At 44.3% G+C, this 24,675-nt stretch overlaps 4 protein-coding genes across 4 annotated transcripts; 3 read left to right on the top strand and 1 right to left on the bottom strand.

Moving 5' to 3' along the window:
- Positions 1-5,004: 5,004 nt before the first annotated feature.
- On the bottom strand, positions 5,005-5,478 carry LOC136277849 (uncharacterized). Its single transcript, XM_066160593.1, has one exon. It carries the CDS (start codon positions 5,476-5,478, stop codon positions 5,005-5,007), a length of 474 nt encoding a protein of 157 aa, XP_066016690.1.
- A 13,628-nt stretch (positions 5,479-19,106) lies between these two features.
- On the top strand, positions 19,107-22,064 carry LOC136277848 (uncharacterized). The gene is made up of 3 exons (XM_066160592.1): positions 19,107-19,635; positions 19,873-21,483; positions 21,574-22,064. Exons 1-3 carry the CDS (start codon positions 19,107-19,109, stop codon positions 22,062-22,064), a joined length of 2,631 nt encoding a protein of 876 aa, XP_066016689.1.
- On the top strand, positions 22,061-22,615 carry LOC136277847 (uncharacterized). Its single transcript, XM_066160591.1, has one exon. The coding sequence runs from the start codon at positions 22,061-22,063 to the stop codon at positions 22,613-22,615; it is 555 nt and encodes a 184-aa protein (XP_066016688.1).
- Positions 22,616-22,628: 13 nt separating this feature from the next.
- On the top strand, positions 22,629-24,131 carry LOC136277846 (uncharacterized). The gene has a single exon (XM_066160590.1). It carries the CDS (start codon positions 22,629-22,631, stop codon positions 24,129-24,131), a length of 1,503 nt encoding a protein of 500 aa, XP_066016687.1.
- Positions 24,132-24,675: the final 544 nt, after the last annotated feature.

Genomic DNA, 24,675 nt, shown 5'->3' with positions numbered 1-24,675 from the left:
CATGTAATCATGGGAACCGATCTGAAACACGAAAAAAGATCCCTAATTAAAAAAATCTAAATATAAAAAAACACACGCACACATTCTAAAATCCCAATGTTCACGAAACATACAATGCGAGTAACGAGGTATGACACGAGTTGAAACTACAGGGTAACGCATTTGAATCCTGAAAAATTGATGAAGTACTCTTCGAATAGGACGAAAAAACGATACTAAAAATTCAGCAAAAGGAAAGTGACGACTTAAAAACAAACGTCGTATAGGAGCAGTAACAACTTCATCGATATAGAGATGAAACCAATAGTTAAATCTTGGATGTCTATAAATTTCAATACGAATAAGATCGTGTTCACTGTCTAGTCTTGTGAGAACATCTTTCATATCACCAATAAGTTGTAGTAAATAACTCTTCATATAGTCATTATCAATTATAAAATAGGTGGCTTCAAATAAAGCAGTAGGCATCTAGAGATTAACAGAAAAAAGACGACTTAGAGCCCTAGTATAATAAATGGAATTATCAAAAAATACGAATGTCGAAAAAACGTACTATAGAAAATGAAAATAGTAAATGAAGTAAATGCGATAGTTCACGATGACAATAACGACTGTAGTAACTGAAATAATTTCTAATACTAGAAACTGAATATCGCTACACTCAAAAAAATGCGAATGGATTGCATCCAGAAACCGGCAGGTGAATAAAATCTTTACAACTAAAATTGAAAAAGTGGTTCGTTTTACTTCACGATTCCAAAACACTGCTTCGGAAAAAATTAGAACTTTTAAACATACCTGTTCAATCCTTGCTTCGAGAGCTCCTGGTTGTAACAATGCTTCCAAATCGAACAAATCTGTTTGCCCCGTACGTAGACACCTGGTTGAAGATAAAACAAGAAAGTAGTGGTTACCCCAGCTGGGCACAAACGGACGCGCAAAAAGAAGATTATGTTAAAAATTACAAGGCAAGAGAAGGGATAGACTTAGACCCCCAGCACATCAAGAAAAATCCAGGAAGAAAGGCCACTGCCAAACTTATGCTGAACTCCTTTTGGGGAAAGTTTGGCGAACAAATGAACAAGATGAAAACGAAGCAAATCACAGAACCACACGAGCTGATTGATCATTTAAATGACACAACGATTGAAATATCAGACGTACGCATTTTGAGTGCTGATGTGATTGAATTGACGTATAAGAAGAAAGAAGAGGATGCAGTAAAGGGGTCCAAGACCAACATATTCATAGCAGCGTTTACCACCTGTCAGGCCCGTCTTAAGCTTTATGAATCTTTGGAGGCGTTGGGCGATCGAGTCTTGTATTATGATACAGACTCGGTCATTTACACGTGGAAGCCAGGTCAAACAAAAATTCCCTTAGGTGATTACCTTGGCGATATGACCAATGAATTGGATGAAGGGGATTACATCGTGGAATTTGTGTGAGGGAGTGCCAAGAACTATGGGTATGCGACGAAACATGGGAAAATCGTGTGTAAAGTTCGTGGCTTTTCCCTAAACGTGCGTGGTGCCAAACAGCTTAATTATCAGGTCATGAGGCAAAATATTTTGGATGAAATTTTAGACCCGCAGGACGAAAGAAGAGACACTGACATTGTGAACCCGAGACATTTTAAGCGTGATCCAATTGCCAAGAAGATTAAGACAGAAACACAAGTCAAAAAATATGGTTTGGTATTCGACAAGCGGGTACCTCATGTAGGAACATTTAAATCGTATCCCTACGGATATGCCCAGTTTACAGGATTCGATGCACAAGACATTTTAAACATTGAAACACTTATATGAGAGACATTCAAGCCAAGACACTTTAGCGTTTTTTCCCCTTTTTATTATTTTTAAATAAAACAATTTAAATTGTTACAATTTAAATCACGTGTCTTTGTCATCCTTACAAGCGTTTCATTCCCTCTGTGATATTATCCATCCATTTTCTAAGAAAGGCTGTTCTTTGATCTACCCTGCGAATCATTTCTTGTAGCTCCTTTTCAATATTGTCTTGCCACTCGTGACGTGAAGGACATTTGCAAGTAAATGGACGGAATGGACATTTTCCTCCTCTGTCCTTTTCCTGGGCGGCGGCATCCATGCGTTAACGTACGCGTCTAAAATGAAGTGTGACGATAGAAGCGCCGTCTGTAAACTGAGCCAAATTATTATTTTCCGACTCACCTATCTGTGTTTCCACCACATCGATGTGATTCTTACGTAACTTGATGTAATGAATCTGCTTGGGCTCGTAATAATAATTTCCTTCCAAGATTGGTTGGTAGCGTATTTGACGTAGAAGATCAGTCGTCTGATCTCTCACGCGTACTGGAGCACAAAGCGAGGAATACATATACAAGGTTCGTGGGTAAGGTAAATTTAAGTAGGTACTTCTCTTAGTATTGATAAAGGTCCAGTTCAGATCGCTAAGAAGAAATCCATGATATTTCTCCGCAAATCGGTCTTTCCATAGGGTCTCGTATCTGTAATACGCCAAACTGGATGTAGTAAGCCTCCTATCATAACTCCACACCGTACCACGTTTGGTCACTGTGAGATGATCGCCGGTCGTGATACATTACGATTCTCTTCAATAGGACCACTAACAATACGACGATAACGCACTGTTGTTTTTTTCGTCCAACCAAACAACTCACACATGTCTCGAGGTAACTCAAAATAGAGACCGTCACGAACTTCTGGATGAGTTATATCAGTCGATTTTACCTTGTCTGCTGTCACAGTAATCGTTTCTTTATCCTCGTCCGCAATCACTTCAAATTGTGCGCTGTGTCCTGAAGAAAAATGACTCCCCAACGCCGAGCCCATATTCATAATACATTTTAAACGTTCTTCATCGAACAAGGATTTGAGTAAATCGTGAACTGTCTCGATACGATGTTGTTTGATGTCTCCATACGTGACATTGTAAGTCACTTTATGTTGTATATCCCCAGTGGCTACTTTAATTTGTCCTGTGGTTAGTAAGACATCATCGTCTTTTAATCCTTTGAGGTAACTGGACACCTTAGAATCGTGTGGAAGCGAAATACTACTCAATCCCACTTCCCACTCTCCTTCTAAATCGATGCGTTTGTCTAATCGATTTTTCCAAGAATTGTTTTTGTTGTCTGGAAAATATTTCAGACTCCCATCGTTACTGGGTAACGTCAAGTAAAAAGTATTACCTGACATGATGTGCTCTCGATAACGACACAACTACAAATGAACCGGAGACACACACTGTGTTGCATTTTCACAAGTTTTATTTCATCATTGTAGAGGCGTTACAATTTTGTTTTAAGTTTAACTTGCATGATTCGCTTCACAATTTGCTCGGTTAAGCTCTTCTTGCCTGGAAACTTATCGATTCCGGCTACCATCTTACGATCTGCAATATGTTTGTCAGCGAGTGATTTAGCTTTACTGTAATCAATATCGTGCTGTTTGGCTAATCTATCAAGACGAGTAATTCCTGGATCACCACGTTTTAATCGCTTGGCTAATTTTGTACCTGGACCCATATACTGGTATCCGGGCCAATGAAACTCGACGCCTAACTTTGAAATCCATTTCTGAATATCAAATTTTCCTCCTCTCTGTCGTTTCCTTTTAGCCTTAGCTTGGACGGTTCTTGCCCCTCCCTTTGCCTTTCTTCGACTTTGGCGTTTCGTCATCTTCAAACACTTGATACGGGTCGTAACCTCTCTTTTCCCAAGGTTCCCAGTTACCAAATTCTTTGAGTCGTTCCAACTCCGTGCGATGCTTTTGCGGTGTGGGAACAGGAAGTTTTCGTTTCGTTTTTTGTATCTTTTGGGATGGAGCTGTGAGAAAAGGAATCTTGGACGTTCCCGGTTTCGCAGGGGTGACGTGTTCGTTCTTGATCCCCACAGGTGTGACAGGTTCCCTCTTGAGTGTCATCTGAGGTACGGCGGCTTGTCCCCTCATATTTATGGATTTAATGAGTTCTTTTAACAATCCCTCTTGCAACCCCTCCGTGAGATTACCATCATCGTCTCGAGGTGGAGGTTCTACACCACCGGCGATAGGAATCTGTCTCAATTTGTCAGTAAGCTTGCGTTCTTGCATTAACAATTCTTTTACCACAGGTTCTTTTAAAGCAGCAGGAGTAGATGTATCTTCTAATAACAGTTTTGCTTCGGCGGCCACGCGTGCGGCTTTGTCCAGAAGAGTACTTTCAGTAATTTTTCTCTTGTAATATTCTACCAAAGCTCGAAACTCATCGGGTTTCACCATTAAGAACGTCTCCATAATCGCCACAAGGGTTCCACCACACGCATACGCAACCACCGAAACAGTTGAGTTATTGTGAGTCTACACTCGGTTGAATCCTTATAGTCATTGTCGTCATCGTCGTAGTTGAATTGCAAATCAAACTTTATACCCGTGTCCACTTCGTTTATACCCTCTTGCATGGTGACAGTCATGATCTCTTGAAACACTGACAGAACGCGTCGTTCATACCACTCCAAAAGCTACCGCCTGTTTGATTCACAAGTAATTGACGTCGCTTTCTTAAAGAGTTCCTCCGTTTACCCAACTCTCTCAACATCACTCTATATTTCTTGAGTTTGGCAACGGTGGGCGGTGATAAAGGTATCTTTTTCTTCAACATGTTCAACGTGAATTCACTGACGGCATTGATTTGATCTTTACTAGCGTGAAGTGATTTTTCCATACGACGCTTTCTATTTTTTTCTTGTAAAATAGATTTTAAAAAATCCACATTTCTCTTGAAACTATTAATGATCGCTTTTTCTTTGTAAGAGCTTCTAGGCCTTTTTTTTAGCCCCAAACGATGCAGCTCCTCCAAGGGCACTTAAACCCAATGCTTTACCTCCAGCAATGAGGGTTCCAGTGCCGCTAATGGTAGGATACCTCCTTTTTGTCCTCTTTTGGTTAGTCTTCTTTTCACTCTTCTTCTCCTTCGGGTTGTGGGCATACTGTGCTTATAACCAGGCATCTTTCTTATTTATTTCTCTCTGTAACAGCGTACACACCCTTCGTGTCGTAACAAGTGACTTAAAAGTCTCGTAGAATCTCTACTTGCAGGGTGTACGTCAAATAACAAATAACCATAGGGTCTGTCCGTACATGCATTATATATATCCATAACAGGTAGCCACTTGGTCGGGTATATCTGTAGCAGTAAGGTGCGCAACGCCACTTTATCTCTAGGATTTTTAAAGGCAATAATGTATTGCGCATTCCTAGAGATGGTCTTGGCATATTTTCCTTGAGGGAACATGTCTTGGCAGAGATAACACACGGTGACATTCATGTGGTGAGAATATTGTGTGAAAAGATTAAATATTTCTCTGTCATCTCCTCCCTCCGACATGAGATCATCCAAGACAAGAATACCCCCTCGTTTATCTCCAAACCATGTTGTTAAATCGTCGTGGGTAGGCACTCCTTTAAAAAATTCTATGCCATGGCGTTGCATGTCGTCAAACTTATTTTGCCAGGATCCATAACAGCAATGCACGCGGGGCGGTCTTTCGTCAAAGAGGTCTAAATTTTCCAAAAGTAGGTGGTGGAGAAAGGTGGTTTTTCCACAACTTGTAGGGCCCACAATCAAAATATTGGAAGGGGATTTGAACAAAAATCCTGGTTCCACACACTTGAACATGATTGCTAAAAGGGAGTTACACAAAAATGACACGATTTTATTTCATTCCTTTTATTTTATTAACGATTGAATGATGTCTTCTAACATGTCGCCTACTTTATCATCGTTGCCTACATAATCCTTTTTAGAAAACATGGAAAAAAACTCATCCATACTCTTGCGTCTTGCTTTACACATTAAATAAATGATGGCATAGTTTCCACAACTTGCGGTTTTTACAGATTGTAATGCCCGAGTATTTTTACGCACGTAAGGCCATCGGTTTAACCATACAATGAATGGTGTCAGAAATTCATAGGTGGTTAAATCTAAACCATAACTATCTAAAATTTCACAGCTATCGTGTTCGGTCCACACAGCTATCCAGTGTTCCCCAGGTTTGTCTGCAGGGTGGGTATTGACAATGTAAGCTCTCGGTTTCACACGTTCAGGCGACTCGGGTAGTTCGTCACAGGCTAAAGCACTCACAAAGTACTTGCGGAGTTCTGGATCGCTATCCGCTAAAGCGTTGAGTTGATTCGTAGTAAGCCACACAAACTCCATCACTAATGCACTTCCATCGTGGTAGCTCCTTTAATGCCATCAATTTCCATAATGCTTTCATATTCAGCATAAACGATCACCGTTTTCTGACTTGCTTGACCTGCACATTTAATGTGAATGTTGATGAAGCCTTCATTTTTAGGTAGAATAACCGGGTCATCGTGTCTTCCATTGGCCACATTGGAAAACGCAAACAGCGTGCAATTTTTTCCATGACCCCAGTCTTTGAATCGCACCATGTTTCCTGCATTTCTGTACAGACAGCCAGTAGCATCCAGAAATCGGTGATAACCCACCAAGTCTTTTTGACCATTAGCCGTGTTGAGTTCCAAAGTCTCGTAAGGGTATTCTTCTCCATTCACAATTTGTTTGATGTATTCCACCCCAAATTTTCCAAAGGCCAAGGGGTCTTCGTTGTATTGACCATTGAATGCAGTAGTTTTCAGAATACCAATGATGACTCTTTGGGGCACCTTTCCATTGAATGGGTTGTTGATTTCTTTAGAAGTGGCCCCATTGTCTAAGGGAAACTGTCTCATCTCGGTGCGGATCATGGGATACTTGGTTGGGGTTTTGGTCATCATACTCATCATGCTCATGTAGACAGCTGGGTTTAGGGACACCAGACATAGAAAGAAGGTAAGTTTAATATCCTCTGGGTTGACTCGGACTTCCTCACCGGGTGGATTGGCTTCTCCATTCATGAATAAAGCTGCTGGATTCAGATAAAATTCCAATTCCAAAAGAGTTTTGGGGACGATCCATTTTCCTTGGTGAAACGCGTCTATAAACGGTTTCATTCTCAAGATTCTCCTCTTTCCTCCTGCATAGTAATCTGTTGCATCTGCTCTCTTTCTCTTGATGCTTTCTTGATGATTTATGGAAAGAGCTGTAGACGTGGCATCATCCATCTTGACATTTGCAGCGGGGTAGGTTACAGGAGAATCAATTTCGTTCCGCCATCCAGCTGGTTCGAGTATCGTCTCTCCATCATTCCTGTCATAATTAAGGATCGTCTGTATGAAAGCTTTAAGATACTTGTTCGGTGAGTAAGGTACCATTGGCTCTGAAATTGATTTGCTTGAAGAGGGTGTGTGCAATATTGTTGGCTGGTGAAGTCATCACACCCACATTGTTTGCGCGTGCTGTGAGATTGGCATTTTCTGTGGTTTTGAAACCCAAATCCAGTTGGACAAAACTTCTCGAAAGATCGATGAGATCTGATTGTCGTTCCACGTACACTTGGATAAGAGTAATACTAGATGTCTGAGGTGGTATTTTGACATATCGGTACTTTACCGTAGAAAGATCTGTAGGTGGTATTCTAAAGAGATCTAGACTTGAATTCTGCTCTGCCCCTTTGATAGACATGGTGATGTGTCTGTTTCAACGTCTTCTGCGTTTATGCACAGTTGTCGTGTTCCTATTTTCTTTATAAGACTTGTGAGAAATCCTCCTCGTTGCTGTTATTTTCTTCTTCTCCCTTTATACCTTTTTAAGATGGAGGACACAGGATCTGTCGGTGATGCTGTGCCTACACCAATGATAGGATCACTTTGACGTACGGTGCTGATGCAGACCATGTTTTATTCTCCAAAAATATCGTTCAACCTCTTGGCAACTTTTCTCTTCAATTCGTTCTTGAGCGCTTGGGAAGCCCCTCTCTTTATACCTCGCGGCACTTCTGATAACGAACGCTTTTTGACACTGCTTTTAAGGCCTCCTGCTACATCTTTCAAAAAATCTTTAGCCATGTCTTTGACTCCGGCATCTATTTGAGGATCACCCCAGGATCCGATAAAAGGCGGTGGGGCATAAGGTGAGGGGGTCTGCCAGCGCATGAGACCACCACCTCCTTGTTCATTTGGCACATACAGTTTAAAGCGTCTCAAACTTCCTCCTCTCATAATGCGATCACCACAAACACACAATTCACTTTAAATCTTTTTTATTAATCCAACTGTTATATTTGCTAGGGTACCCTTTCCACTTGACAAACAATTTATCCTTTTGTCTCTTTAATACTTTTTCCACTCGAAAATAGGTCGCTTCATCTACATGTACTTTTTGCAAATCCCACACATAAAATGTGCCTTGTAAGGGCGTGTCATCCAATTCTTGCACTTTATAGGTTACCATTCGTTACCATTCCGGGTACGACTTTACGAACTTGAAACACTTCTTCCGTCCATCCTGGTAGATACCCTTTCTTAAACGGTCTAAATTTTTTATTCAATCGGACTTTATCGCCTACTTTAAATGCAGGCTTTTTTTCTTTCTTAGTCTGATATTTCCCATACAAATTGTTCCACACTTCTTTGGCATTGAATGTGGTGACTTTAGCTGGTGTGGTTTTAATACTCCTGTGATAGGTGCGATTGTATTGATTGACAAGTTTGGGCAATATGTCTACATATTTGAGTGTGTTGGCAGCCGTGAAATAGCGATACAATTTCGATTTAAGGGTTCTTTTAAATCGTTCGACGATACTGGCTTTGGCATCTCCATGAGTAGAAAAGTGATAAATCTCCTGTGTTTTCATCAATGATTGAAAGGTCTGATTGTAAAATTCTTTGCCTGCATCTGTCTGTAACGTCTGAGGTTTCCTTCCTTTGGCTTCCTTGAGTATTTTTGCAAACGCATCCGTCACATCTTTTCCTGTTTTCTTTTTAATCGGCCGGGCCCACGCGTATTTGGAAAAGGCATCGATCACGACCAATACGTATCGGTATCCCTTGTTCTGTTTGGATAGGGTCTGTACTTCGATTAAATCTGCTACCCATTGTTGATCAATGTCGAACACCACCACAGGTAAAAATTCTCCTCGTCGACGTCTGGGTTTGTGAAGCGTGTACGCCAATTTTTTCTCTAATTCTTTTTTACCTTGAGCAATAGAGATCTTTTGAGCTTTGGCATACGGTGCCACACCACCCAAACTACCGACGACACCGGGTTCGTCATACAAGTCGTCCTTGACATCTTTCTTAATGTTCTTAACCATGAAAAATGACACCAAAGTTTGAAACAATGGTAGGTGACCCAATACTTATGAAGGTACTGCGTATACAACTGATTCCACGTCTTATATGTATACTTCCCATCATAGTATCTCATAAACGTCATCAAATGAAAGGTACGGTCGTGTAGTGGATGTAGGTGTGGTTTCACGACAAATTTAAACACCTCAACTTCCATATCTTCGGGAACCCATTGGTAAGGGATTTTATGCGGCTCATCCTCTTCGAAGACGATATGTGGGATGCGATCACAAAGCCACGACACCACTCGATAATGCAAGTAGCATAGCCATTGACTCCACGAGGTAAGCATGATGAACTCGTGGTTTTTTTTCATCGCCGACCCTTTTTATAATGCTTGACATTATCCATAATGCCTTTTAAAGCCTGTTTTCCCAGAAGTTTACCAAGTGTTCCAAAACCTAGTGCAGGACCCGATAACAACATACCTGCTGCGTAAGCTAATTTATCGGTAAGAGAGGGACCTCTACGAAGAATTTTCTTAACCCTACCCACAGAAGCACCCCCAGGTTGATTGCGTTTTCTTCTTTTAATCAGTGACCGTCTCACACGCCTCATGATTGACACAGACAAATGACACAGTGTTTTTGGTGATACAACTTTTATTTATTTATCCATATTATCTTCTAAAAACTGTACATCACAAGCAATACATTCTAAGTCTTTATCCGACAATCCTAAGCGTCTAGCTAATTTTCTAAACTTAGGCATACCGATCAACCAAGCGATTTCAACATGATCGTCCATAGACAATGTATCTAGCTTTGTGTTTCTACCCATCAACCGTGCGATTTCAAGATGGTCTGTACTTATCCCATCTACAAAAAAATTAACAAAACTTGGAACAACAACTAAAAAACATGTGTATTTTTACATCTGGTGAAAGAAAAGTTTGAATGAACACTATGCCTAAAAAATTAATACATTTGACTCTTATTACTTTCTTCGAAGTAAAGGAAAAAGGGCTTCTAATAAATCAGCAAATGTCATCTTGACATCTAGTCCTGAAATGAATCATTCACATCCATCCGTAAGAATTTGCACTGACCTCTTGTTGGGTTTAAATCGCCACCAGGTAAAAAGATCACAGTTATGTCGACTGCATCGCAAATACATTTTGCCATAATTTGTTTCTGATTGAGTCAAAGACAATGTGGGAGTAATTCCACATTCGCACACCATCTTGTCGATTCTGTCCAGGGTGAACCAGGGGTGACCCTGTCTTTGACATTCATAGTAATAACGGTTGTAATCACTGAGATTACAAAATACTGGGCAACGGGCGGACGAGCAACGGAGGAATACATCGTCACAATCTTCTTTTTTAGATTTTAATTCCTCCATCATAGTCTGGTGGATGGGACATGGATAACTGACTTCCACACTGTCCAACAATTCTTGCAGAGAAGAATAATGAAACGTACCTGTACCTTCTACGCCAGGTACGATTTCTCCTTCTTCCATTACTTCAGTCTTCTCCAGGGTTGATGGGTCATTCTAAACACTTTCCACCAGCTGGTTCAACTCTTTCAGAGGAGATGTTTGCTTAGATGACTTGACTTCTGGTTTCATATAATCCACCTCGAACTTGGGTAGTTTCACATCTTTAGCAACAAAGTCTGGGTTCTTCATAGGCAGTGCATCTATAACGAGACTACCTTTCAGCTTGTTTTTAGCCCATTCTTTCTTATTCTTCAAAGTCTCTTTCTTGGCATAAGGGTGAACCCTCTTTGATGTCTTCTTAGTCTTGTTATCTTCCATCTTGCTTCCTTGATGCTTGCTTTGCACTCTGCGAGTACGAACTGTGATTTGACTGCTACAACGACTCCACTTTTATAAGGAAAATAAATGATCTTGATTGACATGTCTCTCTTGGGAGATTGGGCAAGTTTGGACTGAATCTTTTAGACTTAAATTTCGTAATTTCGAGGTCGCGGTCGGACCGGGAAGGAATCGGCCGTGGAGTGGCCCAGCTGTGACCCTCGGGTCAGATCGGGAGGCGACGAACGGCGAACTCTTTATATTTGATACACGATTTACATGTTTTGCATGTACACGTAAAATCGCGGGATATTGAAAAACGGTGGGCATGTTTATGACTCCTACTTACGACTTCACTTTAAATAATAAATCTTAACCCCTAGAGATTCGGACAGCCTTAAGCAATACTAGACAACTCTTGCAAGTCCTAGACAAGTTTAGACAACATCTCTCTTGGGATTTAGCTTGGGTGGGCAAGTCTGGGCAGATGACGTCACACGTAACATTTTGTGACGTCGTACACCACATAAGTACCAGCCATAGGACATTTCGTGACATTCATACCACATAGGGACTGGCTCTAAAGCATTGAGAAGATGCTTGAAGAAGATTACACATGCGCATCACACAAATAGGTATCCCACATGGATGATTTTTACGCTACCGTTCCATATAAATCAAACCGACCCTTATCTTCAATAACAAAGATGGTCGATATGGATAGTAGCTCATAAAATAATCTATTTTTACCCTCGTAGCTACACGTCATCAGGTTGGGAGTTTGGCTGGGGCGGCACATCTGAATATAATTATCTAATAACCCTAACTAACCCTAACACGTGTACCTACATGGTATGAATAAATTATTAATCAAACTCGGACCCAGGCCGCGCGGGAATTGCTAATCAGACGCTCTATACTACTGAAGCGGTTGGATCCGGCCCGGACTGGCCGTGGTCGAGGCGAGGGGGGGGGGGGGGGTTCTCTCTCCCTCTCGAGGTCGCGGTCGGACCGGGAAGGAATCGGCCTATGGAGTGGCCCAGCTGTGACCCTCGGTTTTCAGATCGGGAGGCGACGAATGGCGAACTTAGAACTGGCAGTGACTTGGGGAATCCGACTGTTTAATTAAAACAAAGCATTGCGATGGCCGGAAACGGTGTGTTGACGCAATGTAATTTCTGCCCAGTGCTCTGAATGTCAAAGTGAAGAAATTCAACCAAGCGCGGGTAAACAGCGGGAGTAACTATGACTCTCTTAAGGTAGCCAAATGCCTCGTCATCTAATTAGTGACGCGCATGAATGGATGAACGAGATTCCCACAGAGGCCCGCCAATGGGGGACAAGAGCCCCCGGTCCCTATCTACTATCTAGCGAAACCGCAGCAAAGGGAACGGGGAAAGAAGACCCTGTTGAGCTTGACTCTAGTCTGACCTTGTGAAAAGACATGAGAGGTGTAGAATAAGTGGGAGCAGCTCGCTGCGCGCCGGTGAAATACCACTACTCTGATCGTTTTTTTACTTATTGGATGGAGCGGAGGCGAACCGCAATGTTCACTTTCTGGAGTTAAGGCTCCGGCCTCGCGTCGGAGCCGATCCGCGTCCGAGACACCGTCAGGTTGGGAGTTTGGCTGGGGCGGCACATCTGTCAAATGATAACGCAGGTGTCCTAAGGCGAGCTCAGCGAGAACAGAAATCTCGCGTAGAACAAAAGGGTTAAAAGCTCGCTTGATTTTGATTTTCAGTAGGAATACAAACCGCGAAAGCGTGGCCTATCGATCCTTTAGTCTTTAGGAGTTTTAAGCTAGAGGTGTCAGAAAAGTTACCACAGGGATAACTGGCTTGTGGCAGCCAAGCGTTCATAGCGACGTTGCTTTTTGATCCTTCGATGTCGGCTCTTCCTATCATTGCGAAGCAGAGTTCGCCAAGTGATGGATTGTTCACCCACCAATAGGGAACGTGAGCTGGGTTTAGACCGTCGTGAGACAGGTTTTTTTACCCTACTGATGAGACGTTGTTGCAATAGTAATTCTGCTCAGTACGAGAGGAAGCGCAGATTCAGACCGCTGGCATTTGCGCTTGGCTGAAAAGCCAATGGTGCGAAGCTACCACTGTTGGATTATGACTGAACGCCTCTAAGTCAGAATCCGTGCTGAAAGCATTAGGATTACGGTTAGGCGAACAAGAATAGAGGCCCGCTCGTCGGTCCTCGTGCGTCTCCAAGTGCCATGGGGGACAAGAGCCCCCGTTGCACTACCGATAGCCAACTCGAACGTTTCCGGAGATAAATCCTTTGCAGACGACTTAAATAAAGAACGGGGTATTGTAAGTTGTAGAGTAGCCTTGTTGCTACGATCTTCTGAGATTAAGCCTTTGTTCTAAGATTTGTTCCTTTCCAAATCACACATATTTTCATTATAATTGCAAAGTTTTTTTCAACTCCCACGGCCTTTCCCTTTTCCCTTCTCCCTTCTCCCTTTTCCCTCCCTCCTTCCCTACTCGCCTGCTCGCTTGCTTCCTACGGTCCTACCGTTCCTACCGAGAACGAGCGAGTGCTTGCTGAGGGTTGCCGAGGGAGTTAGTCCGGCAGAGGGCTGCAAAAAAAAATCCAACTCCCCAAAGATGAGACTTTTTTTTTTTTTTGTTAAGTCTCGAGCGTTTTTTTCGATCTTCTCCTTAGAGAGTAGGTGCATCGTACGTAACTTTTCGCGCTGAACACGATGGTGGTATCGCCTCGGGAACTTAAAAAATTTCCTAACTAAACTTCACCACCATAAACGGCTACAAGGAACTGACCGACGGGCCGCAGACCTATAGATATAGACACAGCCTCTGAAGACCTACTCGCTGGTGCCGACGGTTTTCCATTCCGAGCTGGTTGGAAGGCTCCCCTCCCCAGAGAAAAAGGGGTTTTTGGACTCTGGCGGCGCGGGGATTGGGTCTTAGACGCCGATATTGCTGCACGTGATGCACAGCGACCAGGCCTAACTCCTGGTGAACTTAAAGTTCTTAAAAAAATCTCGCGAAAGGGCTCTGCTTAGATACAGAAAGACGATTTTTTGGCACTGGCCGCACGGGGATTGGACCCAGGATGCTGATATTCCGGGACGAAGTTGATATCAACCGGTGCTACCTGATGGAGATGTTAAAAAGGTGGAAACCGGTCGCTAAAGGGCTCTTCTAACCAATCGAAAAGCGGTTTTTTGGCACTGGCCGCGCGAGGATTGGACCCGACATCCTGATGTTCCGGGAGGTAGTTCACTTTGACCCGTGCTACCTGCTGGTGGTGTTAAAAAGGTGGAAAACGGTCGCTAAAGGGCTCTTCTAACCTAACGAAAAGCGGTTTTTTGGCGCTGGCCGCGCGAGGATTGGACCCGAGATGCTGATGTTCCGGGACAAAGTTCACTTGGACCCGTGCTACCTGCTGGTGGTGTTAAAAGGGTCGAAACCGGTCGCTAAAGGGCTCTTCTGACCAATCGAAAAGTGGTTTTTTGGCGCTGGCCGCGCGAGGATTGGACCCGAGATGCTGATGTTCCGAGACGAAGTTCACTTGGACTCGTGCTACCTGCTGGTTGTGTTAAAACGTGGAAAACGGTCGCTAAAGGGCTCTTCTAACCTATCGAAAAGCGGTTTTTTGGCGCTGGCCGCGCGAGGGTTGGACCCGAGATGCTGATGTTCCGGGACGAAGTTCACTTGGACCCGTGCTACCTGCTGGTGGTGTTACAAAGGTGGAAAACGGTCGCTAAAGGGCTCTTCTAACCTATCGAGAAGCGGTTTTTTGGCACTGGCCGCGCGAGGATTGGCCCCAAGATGGTGATGTTCCGGGACGAAGCTCACTTAGACCCGTGCTACCTGCTGGTCGTGTTAAAAAGGTGGAAACTGGTCGCTAAAGGACTCTTCTAACATATCGAAAAGCGGTTTTTTGGCACTGGCTGCGCGAGGATTGGACCCGAGATGCTGATGTTCCGGGACGAAGTTCACTTCGACTCGTGCTACCTGCTGGTGGTGTTAACAACGTGGAAAACGGTCGCTAAAGGGCTCTTCTAACCTATCGAAAAGCGGTTTTTTTGGTGCTGGCCGCGCGGGGATTGGACCCGAGATGCTGATGTTCCGGGACGAAGTTGACCTGGATCCGTGCTACCTGCTGGTGGTGTTAGAAAGGTCGAAAACGGTCGCTAAAGGGCTCTTCTAACAAATCGAAAAGCGGTTTTTTGGCGCTGGCCGCGCGAGGATTGGACCTGAGATGCTGATGTTCCGGGACAAAGTTCACTTGGACCCGTGCTACCTGCTGGTGGTGTTAAAAGGGTCGAAACCGGTCGCTAAAGGGCTCTTCTGACCAATCGAAAAGTGGTTTTTTGGCGCTGGCCGCGCGAGGATTGGACCCGAGATGCTGATGTTCCGAGACGAAGTTCACTTGGACTCGTGCTACCTGCTGGTTGTGTTAAAACGTGGAAAACGGTCGCTAAAGGGCTCTTCTAACCTATCGAAAAGCGGTTTTTTGGCGCTGGCCGCGCGAGGGTTGGACCCAAGATGCTGATGTTCCGGGACGAAGTTCACTTGGACCCGTGCTACCTGCTGGTGGTGTTACAAAGGTGGAAAACGGTCGCTAAAGGGCTCTTCTAACCTATCGAGAAGCGGTTTTTTGGCACTGGCCGCGCGAAGATTGGCCCCAAGATGGTGATGTTCCGGGACGAAGCTCACTTAGACCCGTGCTACCTGCTGGTCGTGTTAAAAAGGTGGAAACTGGTCGCTAAAGGACTCTTCTAACATATCGAAAAGCGGTTTTTTGGCACTGGCTGCGCGAGGATTGGACCCGAGATGCTGATGTTCCGGGACGAAGTTCACTTCGACTCGTGCTACCTGCTGGTGGTGTTAACAACGTGGAAAACGGTCGCTAAAGGGCTCTTCTAACCTATCGAAAAGCGGTTTTTTTGGTGCTGGCCGCGCGGGGATTGGACCCGAGATGCTGATGTTCCGGGACGAAGTTGACCTGGATCCGTGCTACCTGCTGGTGGTGTTAGAAAGGTCGAAAACGGTCGCTAAAGGGCTCTTCTAACAAATCGAAAAGCGGTTTTTTAACGCTGGCCGCGCGGGGATTGGACCCGAGATGCTGATGTTCCGGGAGGAAGTTGACCTGGACCCGTGCTACCTGCCGGGGGCGTTGAAAAGGTGGAAAACGGTCGCTAAAGGGCTCTTCTAACCTATCGAAAAGCGGTTTTTTGGCACTGGCCGCGCGAGGATTGGACCCGAGATGCTGATGTTCCGGGACAAAGTTCGCTTCGACTCGTGCTACCTGCTGGTGGTGTTAACAACGTGGAAAACGGTCGCTAAAGGGCTCTTCTAACCTGTCGAAAAGCGGTTTTTTTGGTGCTGGCCGCGCGGGGATTAGACCCGAGATGCTGATGTTCCGGGACGAAGTTGACCTGGACCCGTGCTACCTGCTGGGGGTGTTGAAAAGGTGGAAAACGGTCGCTAAAGGGCTCTTCTAACCTATCGAAAAGCGGATTTTTGGCACTGGCCGCGCGGGGAGTGGACCCGAGATGCTGATGTTCCGGGAAGAAGTTGACCTGGACCCATGCTACCTGCTGGGGGTGTTAAAAAGATCGAAAACGGTCGCTAAAGGGCTCTGCTAACCTATCGAAAAGCGGTTTTTTGGCGCTGGCTGCGCGGGGATTGGACCCGAGATGCTGATGTTCCGGGATGAAGTTCACCTGGACCCGTGCTACCTGCTGGTGGTGTTGAAAAGGTCGAAAACGGTCGCTAAAGGGCTCTGCTAATCTATCGAAAAGCGGTTTTTTGGGCGCTGGCCGCGCGGGGATTGGACCCGAGATGCTGATGTTCCGGTACGAAGTTCACTTGGATCCTTGCTACCTACTGGTGGTGTTAAAAAGGTCGAAAAGGGTCGCTAAAGGGCTCTGCTAACCTATCGAAAAGCGGTTTTTTGGCGCTGGCCGCGCGGGGGTTGGACCCGAGATGCTGATGTTCCGGGAGGAAGTTCTCATGGATTGGTGCTACTTGCTGGCTGTGTTAAAAGGGTCGAAAAAGGTCGTTAAAAGGCTCTGCTTAGAGACGAAGAAGCGGTTTTCTGGCGCTGGCCGCGCGGGAACTGGGTGGAGGGGGCGTAGACTCCGAAATGTCAGTCGGGAATGATGATATACAACTGTTGGGGCAAAAATTTTTTTCTTGAAATGTCGTGTAAGGGGTCTCCTGGGCAGAGAGAGAGTGGTTTCTTGGGTCTGGCCGCGCGGGGATTGAGCCGAGTGGGCGTCAACTGTGAAATGTCAATCAAAAGTTATGAGATCTAGCTGCTGGCGTCAATAGTTTTTTTGTTAAAGGTCGTTGAGGGGATCTCCTGCCCATAGAAAATGGTCTTTTTGCAGTGTGGCCGCGCAAGACTGGGCCCGCGCGAGCTGAAACGTACATGCGCAGTTTCGCCTCGTCTTACCTTACGAGGTGGTACCACTTTTGGGGGTCGGTCGAAAAAAATTTGTTTCGAATTTTGGCAATTTTTTCTAAGTGTCCTCAGCTGTGCGGACAAAAAGACGTTGAAATCCTACATAGGGACAGGTGGGCTCGTTAGCTCGGTTAATGCGAGCGAGGGAACCGGCGAGTCAGTAAGCCCTGTTCGTCACACATACGGTTCCCGCGTCATTTGCAAGCGCCATGGAGTACTACTGAAGCAGTTTGTGAGGTTTTTTGTTCGTGCAGCCAGATTGCTGATACGAATAGAACGATGTTTCCTTAGACGTCGAAGAAGGTGATGGCTCGTTGTAGGAGATGGCCTTTGGTGAGATATGTGCTTGGCATCGTTGGAAGGAAGGTGAGCGTTCCTTCGCTGACGTGCGTTCCTGCATCCTGCGGACTGGTAGGTGTTCGAACAGCATGCTTTTGGAATCGCGCTGGGTAGGCAGAAAGACGTGGCATAGAAGTTCTGCTTGCTTAGGGCGGAAGGAGAGGCGGTTTTGTGCCCTTCTCCGTTGGTGCCCTTTGGCTGAGTGTAGAAAGCGCAGAAAGTGCGGAAGTGATTGGAAAGTCCAGCCTCGTCGGCTACGGCAAGAGGCTTGTGGCTGGAGCGTACCCTTGGCTTGGCTTAGTGGCTTAGGGTCGGGGACGTCTCCGTGCGGATACCCTACCTGGTTGATCCTGCCAGTAGTCATATGCTTGTCTCAAATATTAAGCTATGCATGTCTAAGTATAAGCACTAGTACTGTGAAACTGCGAATGGCTCATTAAATCAGTTATCGTTTATTTGATTGTACCCTTACTACTTGGATAACCGTAGTAATTCTAGAGCTAATACATGCGAAAAGTCCCGACTATCTGCGGAAGGGATGTATTTATTTAGAGTAAAAACCAATGCGGGTTCTGCCCGGTGTGTGGTGAATCAAGTTGTTGAAAACTGGACCGAGAGTGTCACGTGGATTTTCGTATGTTTCTTACCCCCCACGAATTGAACTTTGAACTCTTGATAAAAACTAAAAAAAAAGGAAAATGAAAAGGAATGCGTGAAAGCTTTCTTGTATATTGTTATTCTGGAATACAGTCTTTATTCGAAGTTGTCCTGTTGTATACGTTTTATACATTTGGTGCCGAGACCCGGGAATCGAAAACCGGGATTCTACCGCTCTGAAGAACGTCTTCAATGAAATTGTTGTGAATGCGAGCTGGAAGCACGTGGGTGACATGTCGCAGTCGGGGAAGAAGAAATTGAAGAATCTGAGGAAATTTCGCGACGGTCATCGAAAGTTTGTCGAGAAAACTATCGAAGATGCTAAAGGGTTAATCGCTGAAGGTAATCTCGTCGAAGTGAAAAGGCTGAAATTTCTTCGAACCGCTCTTGAAACGAAGTATTGGGAGCTTCAGTCGCTCGACCGCGAAATTGTGGATCTGATGGATGACGTTGAAGTTATTGATACCGAAGTCTGTGAGAGCTGTGAGCTAATGAGCTCCATTCAGGAGTGTATTGTAGAGTTAGAATCTGTTTTGGAAGCTGGTGCAACCTGTTTCCCCCGAAAGCGCGGGAACTTTTCAAGGTCACGTTTCGAAAGCTTTCACTCATGCAAAGTTACCCAAGCTTGAGCTGAAGAAATTCCACGGAAATCCCATGCATGGGTATCCTTTCTGGGAATCTTTCGAGTCTGCGGTTCACAAGAACCCAAATCTGTCTTCCGTGGATAAATTCAACTATCTGAAGTCACTTCTCACTGGTACTGCACAAAGTTCGGTCGCTGGTCTAGCCCTGACGAGTGCTAACTACGAAAAGGCGGTTGATCTACTGAAACAAAGATTCGGAAATCGGCAGATGGTGATCTCTAGCCACATCGAAGTGCTCACCAAACTCCCCAAGGTGGAATCGATTGGCGAAGTTAAGAAACTCCGAAGCTTGTACGACACAGTGGAATCTCATGTTCGTGGATTAGAAGGTATGGAAATCTCTTCCGAGATGTATGGTTGTTTCTTAACACCAATAGTTATGCAGAAATTACCGGAAGAATTTCGAATCGCTATCAATCGCAATCTGGAATCGGAGACATGGAATCTGAAAGATATTTTGGTTGAATTTCACAAGGAACTGCAACTGAGAGAACAATGTCTTGTCAAAAACAAAGAGTTCAGATCCTCAAATCAGAGAAGTGAGTTGCCACTTTCTACATCAGCTTTGTACACTGACAGTTCTAAGGATAAGCAGTCTTCTCGTGTTTTTGTGTTCATTTTGCAATCAAAACCATCAGAGTTCTAAGTGTAATGTTGTCATAAGTACTGAATCTAAAAGGAAGTTCTTAAAAAGAAAGGCAAGTTTTTCCTTTGTCTCAAGCAAGGGCATTTAACACGTAACTGTCAAGCTCATGTGAAATGTCTTAAATGTCAAGGAGCTCACCATGTAGCAATTTGTGGTGATTCTCAATCAACCCTGGGTGGGCAAGATCAAGATAATGTGGCCAGTGTATCTACCAGTATGTATGTGGATCAGTCTAGAGGGTCTGTGTTGTTGCAGACGGCAACCGCTGAAGTTGTGCGTCCAGATAATGACACTTCTTCCCTAAGTGTTCGCCTGGTATTTGACTCATGCAGCCAGAGATCTTACATAACTAAGAACCTTAAAGACAGACTGAAGTTACCAGTGATTGGTAGAGAGTCACTTCTGATTAAACCTTTTGGTGAGTCTGATGCCAGACTACGAACATGCGAAATTGTTCAAGTGGGTATCAAAACCATGTGTGATGCAATTGTCTATATACAAGCCTATGTGGTACCAGTCATATGTGGCCCCCTGACCCAACAACCCACAGAGCTCGTTCAGTCTAGCTCTGAACATCTGCACGGCCTCTCTTTAGCCGACAGGTGTGGTAGAGGAGATCTGCCTATCAGTATTCTCATTGGTGCTGATCATTATTGGTCATTGGTCGAAGGAACCATAGTGAGAGGTGCACCGTGGGAACCTGTTGCTCTTGCCACCAAACAAGGATATGTCCTCTCTGGCCCTACCATGATTATGTCTCACAATGACAATGGTAACACAGTGAATCTTACTGCAACACATGTTCTGAAAGTGGAAGCGAGTGTTGTCAATCGGGATGAAATTGCCTTTGAACTTGGAAAATTCTGGGACTATGAATCACTTGGGATTCGAAATGACAGTTTGTCTCTGTATGACAAATTTGTTAGCAAAGTTGAATTTACGGAGGGAAGATATCAAGTACAGCTACCTTTCAAGGAAGACCATGAGCTGCTTCCAGATAATTTTGCATTGTGCAAGTCAAGGCTAGTTTCACTGCTGAAGCGTCTGAATTTGAAGCCTGAGGTGTTAAAGCACTATGATGACGTCATCCAAGATCAGGAAAAACAGGGAATCGTGGAACCAGTGGAGCAAGGTACTAATAATGGTGTGGGCAAGGTACATTACCTTCCTCATCATGAAGTGATCCGTGTCGACAAGGACACTACTAAACTGCGTATTGTTTATGACGCCAGTGCTCGATCAGGAAGGAACACACCAAGCCTTAATGACTGTCTGTATGCTGGTCCCCCACTGTCTCCTTTCATTTATGACGTCCTCCTGAGGTTCCGGGCTCACAAGGTAGCCCTCATAGGAGACATTGAGAAAGCCTTCTTAAATGTTTCAGTTCACCCAAGAGATCGTGACTATCTTCGTTTCCTGTGGATTGACGATATCACAAGCAGTCGCCCGAAACTCCAAGTGTATCGATTTGCAAGAGTTGCATTTGGTGTCTCCTCAAGTCCCTTCTTATTAAACGCAACAATTCGTCGTCATTTATCTTCTGCTGACATTCCCAGAGAGTTTGCTGAGAGAATTCTGAAAAGTTTGTACGTGGATGACTTTGTTAGTGGAGATGATTCCGATAATTCAGTTCTCGAGATGTATGAGAATCTGAAGTCGTCTTTCAAGAATGGCGGCTTCAATATGCGAAAGTGGGTCTCCAACTCCAAAGTCCTGCAGGAAAGAATTGAACAATCTGAAAGTCGGCCTCATCAAGTTTCAAGCAGTTTTGTTAAGGAACACCCGATTCAAGAGGAAGATGAAACCTACTAAAGTTCACTGTTTGAGGCAGCGAAGAACTCCACCACATCAAAACTCAAAGTACTTGGAGTTGGTTGGGATAGGGAGAAAGATTTGTTGCTCTCGGATCTGACTTCTTCACTAGAAACTGACAATACTTGTCTGGTTACGAAGAGAGCTATTCTTGGTACAACAAGCAAGCTGTATGACCCCTTGGGACTACTGAGTCCAGTCATCATTCCACTGAAGATCATCTTTCAATCTATTTGCAAGACAGGGGTTGGTTGGGATGACCCTGTGGATTCATTTATCCATGAACAGTGGTTAAAGCTTGTTCAAGATGCTAAGCAGGTGGGAGTGGTACAACTGAAGAGACACTACTTCCATGGTTGGTCAAAAGCAGATTTGCAAAGTGTTCAACTCCATGGTTTTGGGGATGCAAGTAAGAAGGCCTATGAAGCAGTTGTGTATTTACGCGTTGAACAGCCACTGGAACTGTCTTCACCCAGCTTGTGTCATCAAAAACCAGAGTTGCCCCGATGAATGGAGAAACCATACCTCGACTGGAGTTAGTAGGCGCTCTCATTCTGGCCCGATTAGTCAATACGGTGTTGACAGCATTTGACGGAACATTGAAAGTTGATTCTGTACATTGCTGGTTAGATTCTCAAATTGCTCTGTGGTGGATTTGGGGTGTAAGTAGAGAATTCAAGCAATTCATTCAAAACAGAGTGGTTGAGATCCGTCGACTTAGAAAGCCAGCTCAGTGGAATTATTGCCCCACGGAATCCAATCCAGCTGACATCTGTTCGCGTGGGTCAATGACCTCGAAATTGATCACCAATCAGTTGTGGTGGAGTGGCCCTGAGTTTCTTAGGGGTGAGAAGGAGCAGTGGCCAAGTCTTAAAATGAACTCTGTTGAAGTCACAAGTAATGATTCAGATCCTCACCTAGAACTGAAGAAGGGAAGCTGTAACAACAGCAAGAAACAGCATGACAGGTCAGTTCTTGTGAACATTGCCTCTGGAGAGGTGACTTCAGAAAATCGGCTAAATCTTGATTGCATCATTCCCTTGGAAAAGGACGTTCAGTAGTCTTCAAAGACTGATGCGAGTCACCGCATATGTTTTGCGATTTGTCTCTAATCTCAAGCAAAGTAAAAAGAAGAAGGAATTGATTGATGGAGAAGTAACGCAAGAAGAGATGGATCAAGCAAGAGAACTTTGGATCAAGGAGGTGCAGAGATCCGTCTACAATGACAAGAACTTTGACCAGGTCAAGGTCTCGTTATCACTGTTTACGGATGACAAGGGAATCTTGAGGTGTGGTGGTTGTCTTAAAAATGCCCCGATTCCATATGATGCTCGTTTTCCGATATTCCTTTTAAGATGTTCACGATTCACCTACCTGGTTATCAATGACTGTCACTTCAAGGTTCTTCACAATGGTGTGAGGGATACACTCACAGAACTAAGATCAAGATTCTGGGTGACGAAAGGGAGGCAAACTGTGAAAACTGCGATCGGAAACTGTTCTGTTTGTAAGAAGTTACAGGGGAGAAGCTATGCAGTTCCTCCTTCCCCTCCTCTTCCTGAATTTCGGTTGAGTGATGAGTTTGCATTTACACGTGTTGGAGTGGACTTCGCAGGGCCCATATATGTCAAGGATGTATTTGCAAAGAAGGGAGATATGAATAAGGTCTACATAGCTTTGTTCACGTGCGCTGCAACCCGAGCTGTTCATCTTGAACTTGTTCCAAATCTAAGTGCAGAGAGTTTTATCAGAGCCCTTGCTCGCTTTAACGGAAGAAGAAGAATCCCCGTCTTGATTGTCAGTGACAATGGGAAAACTTTTAAGGATTCAAGAGTGCAGGCCCAGTGTCAGCGTGATGGCACACAGTGGAAGTTCAACGTTGAAGCAGCCCCTTGGTGGGGTGGATTTTTTGAACGGCTGGTAAAATCGGTCAAGTTGAGTTTGAAGAAGTGTATACGAAATGCTCGGTTAAACTATGATGAGCTATCTACTGTCCTTGTGGGAGTCGAAGCAGCCTTGAACTCACGACCCTTGACATATGTCTTCGATGAAATGGAGGAACCATTAACACCTTCACACCTGATTGTGGGCCGCAGAATTTTGTCAGTACCATCAAAGAGCACGTCGGATGAAGTTGGCCAAACCGAGGAAACACTAACAAGAAGAGCAAAATTCTTACAGCGAATTCTGGATCACTTCTGGAACCGATGGCGGTCAGAATATCTCACACAACTTAGAGAATACCATCGCTATTCTAAGAGAGCTAACTCTCTCCGTAAAGTGCAAGTGGGAGATATTGTGTGTCTACATGACAATAAGATCCCAAGACAGCTGTGGCGCCTTGGAAAGATCGAACGATTACTTCCAGGACGAGATGGTCGAGTTCGAAGTGCAGTAGTAAGAGTTAAGTCTGGTAATTCACCAACTGCAGAATGGAGACGCCCATTGCAGAGGCTCTATCCTTTGGAAGTGAAGTTGGATACTGAAGCTGCCAATCCTGTGCCCCAAGCGGCAAATGTTCCTGTTAGAGTAGTGAGGGACGAGGATGTCCCAATTGTTGTCGTGAATTCTGATTAAGATAGATTTATTAAGTTGACTCTGTCATGTTATGATTTGTATTCGTAAGATTAATTGAACTTTGAACTCTGAACTTTGATTGATGATATCAATCAACGTGGGGGAGTGTGTTGAAAACTGGACCGAGAGTGTCACGTGGATTTTCGTATGTTTCTTACCCCCCACGAATTGAACTTTGAACTCTTGATAAAAACTAAAATAAAAGGAAAATGAAAAGGAATGCGTGAAAGCTGTCTTGTATATTGTTATTCTGGAATACAGTCTTTATTCGAAGTTGTCCTGTTGTATACGTTTTATACAATAGTAACTGATCGAATTGCACGGCCTGTGCGCTGGCGATGTTTTATTCAAATATCTGCCATATCAACTGTCGATGGTAAGGTAGTGGCTTACCATGGTTGCAACGGGTGACGGAGAATTAGGGTTCGATTCCGGAGAGGGAGCCGAAATAATCTGGTACCGAAATAAAAGTACCAGCTTAATTTTTGACTGTTTTTTTTTCTTTTTTTTTTTCAAAAAAAAACCTCTATGTCAGCTTAGAGAG

Source organism: Pocillopora verrucosa, chromosome 13 (genome assembly GCF_036669915.1).
Source record: "Pocillopora verrucosa isolate sample1 chromosome 13, ASM3666991v2, whole genome shotgun sequence".
Lineage (NCBI taxonomy): Eukaryota > Metazoa > Cnidaria > Anthozoa > Scleractinia > Pocilloporidae > Pocillopora > Pocillopora verrucosa.
Note: the sequence above shows the minus strand (reverse complement) of the source record. Positions and strands in the feature narration are given on the sequence as shown.

What these genes read in the sequence shown, in the direction of transcription:
- LOC136277849 (XM_066160593.1), bottom strand. Translation starts at nt 5,478, where the DNA reads ATGCAACGCCATGGCATAGAATTTTTTAAAGGAGTGCCTACCCACGAC.
- LOC136277848 (XM_066160592.1), top strand. Translation starts at nt 19,107, where the DNA reads ATGCATGGGTATCCTTTCTGGGAATCTTTCGAGTCTGCGGTTCACAAG. An exon ending in CAGATCCTCAAATCAGAGAA is followed by an intron (nt 19,636 to 19,872) that starts GTGAGTTGCCAC and finishes TTAAATGTCAAG; the next exon opens with GAGCTCACCATGTAGCAATT. An exon ending in AAGAATTGAACAATCTGAAA is followed by an intron (nt 21,484 to 21,573) that starts GTCGGCCTCATC and finishes TGTTTGAGGCAG; the next exon opens with CGAAGAACTCCACCACATCA.
- LOC136277847 (XM_066160591.1), top strand. Translation starts at nt 22,061, where the DNA reads ATGAATGGAGAAACCATACCTCGACTGGAGTTAGTAGGCGCTCTCATT.
- LOC136277846 (XM_066160590.1), top strand. Translation starts at nt 22,629, where the DNA reads ATGCGAGTCACCGCATATGTTTTGCGATTTGTCTCTAATCTCAAGCAA.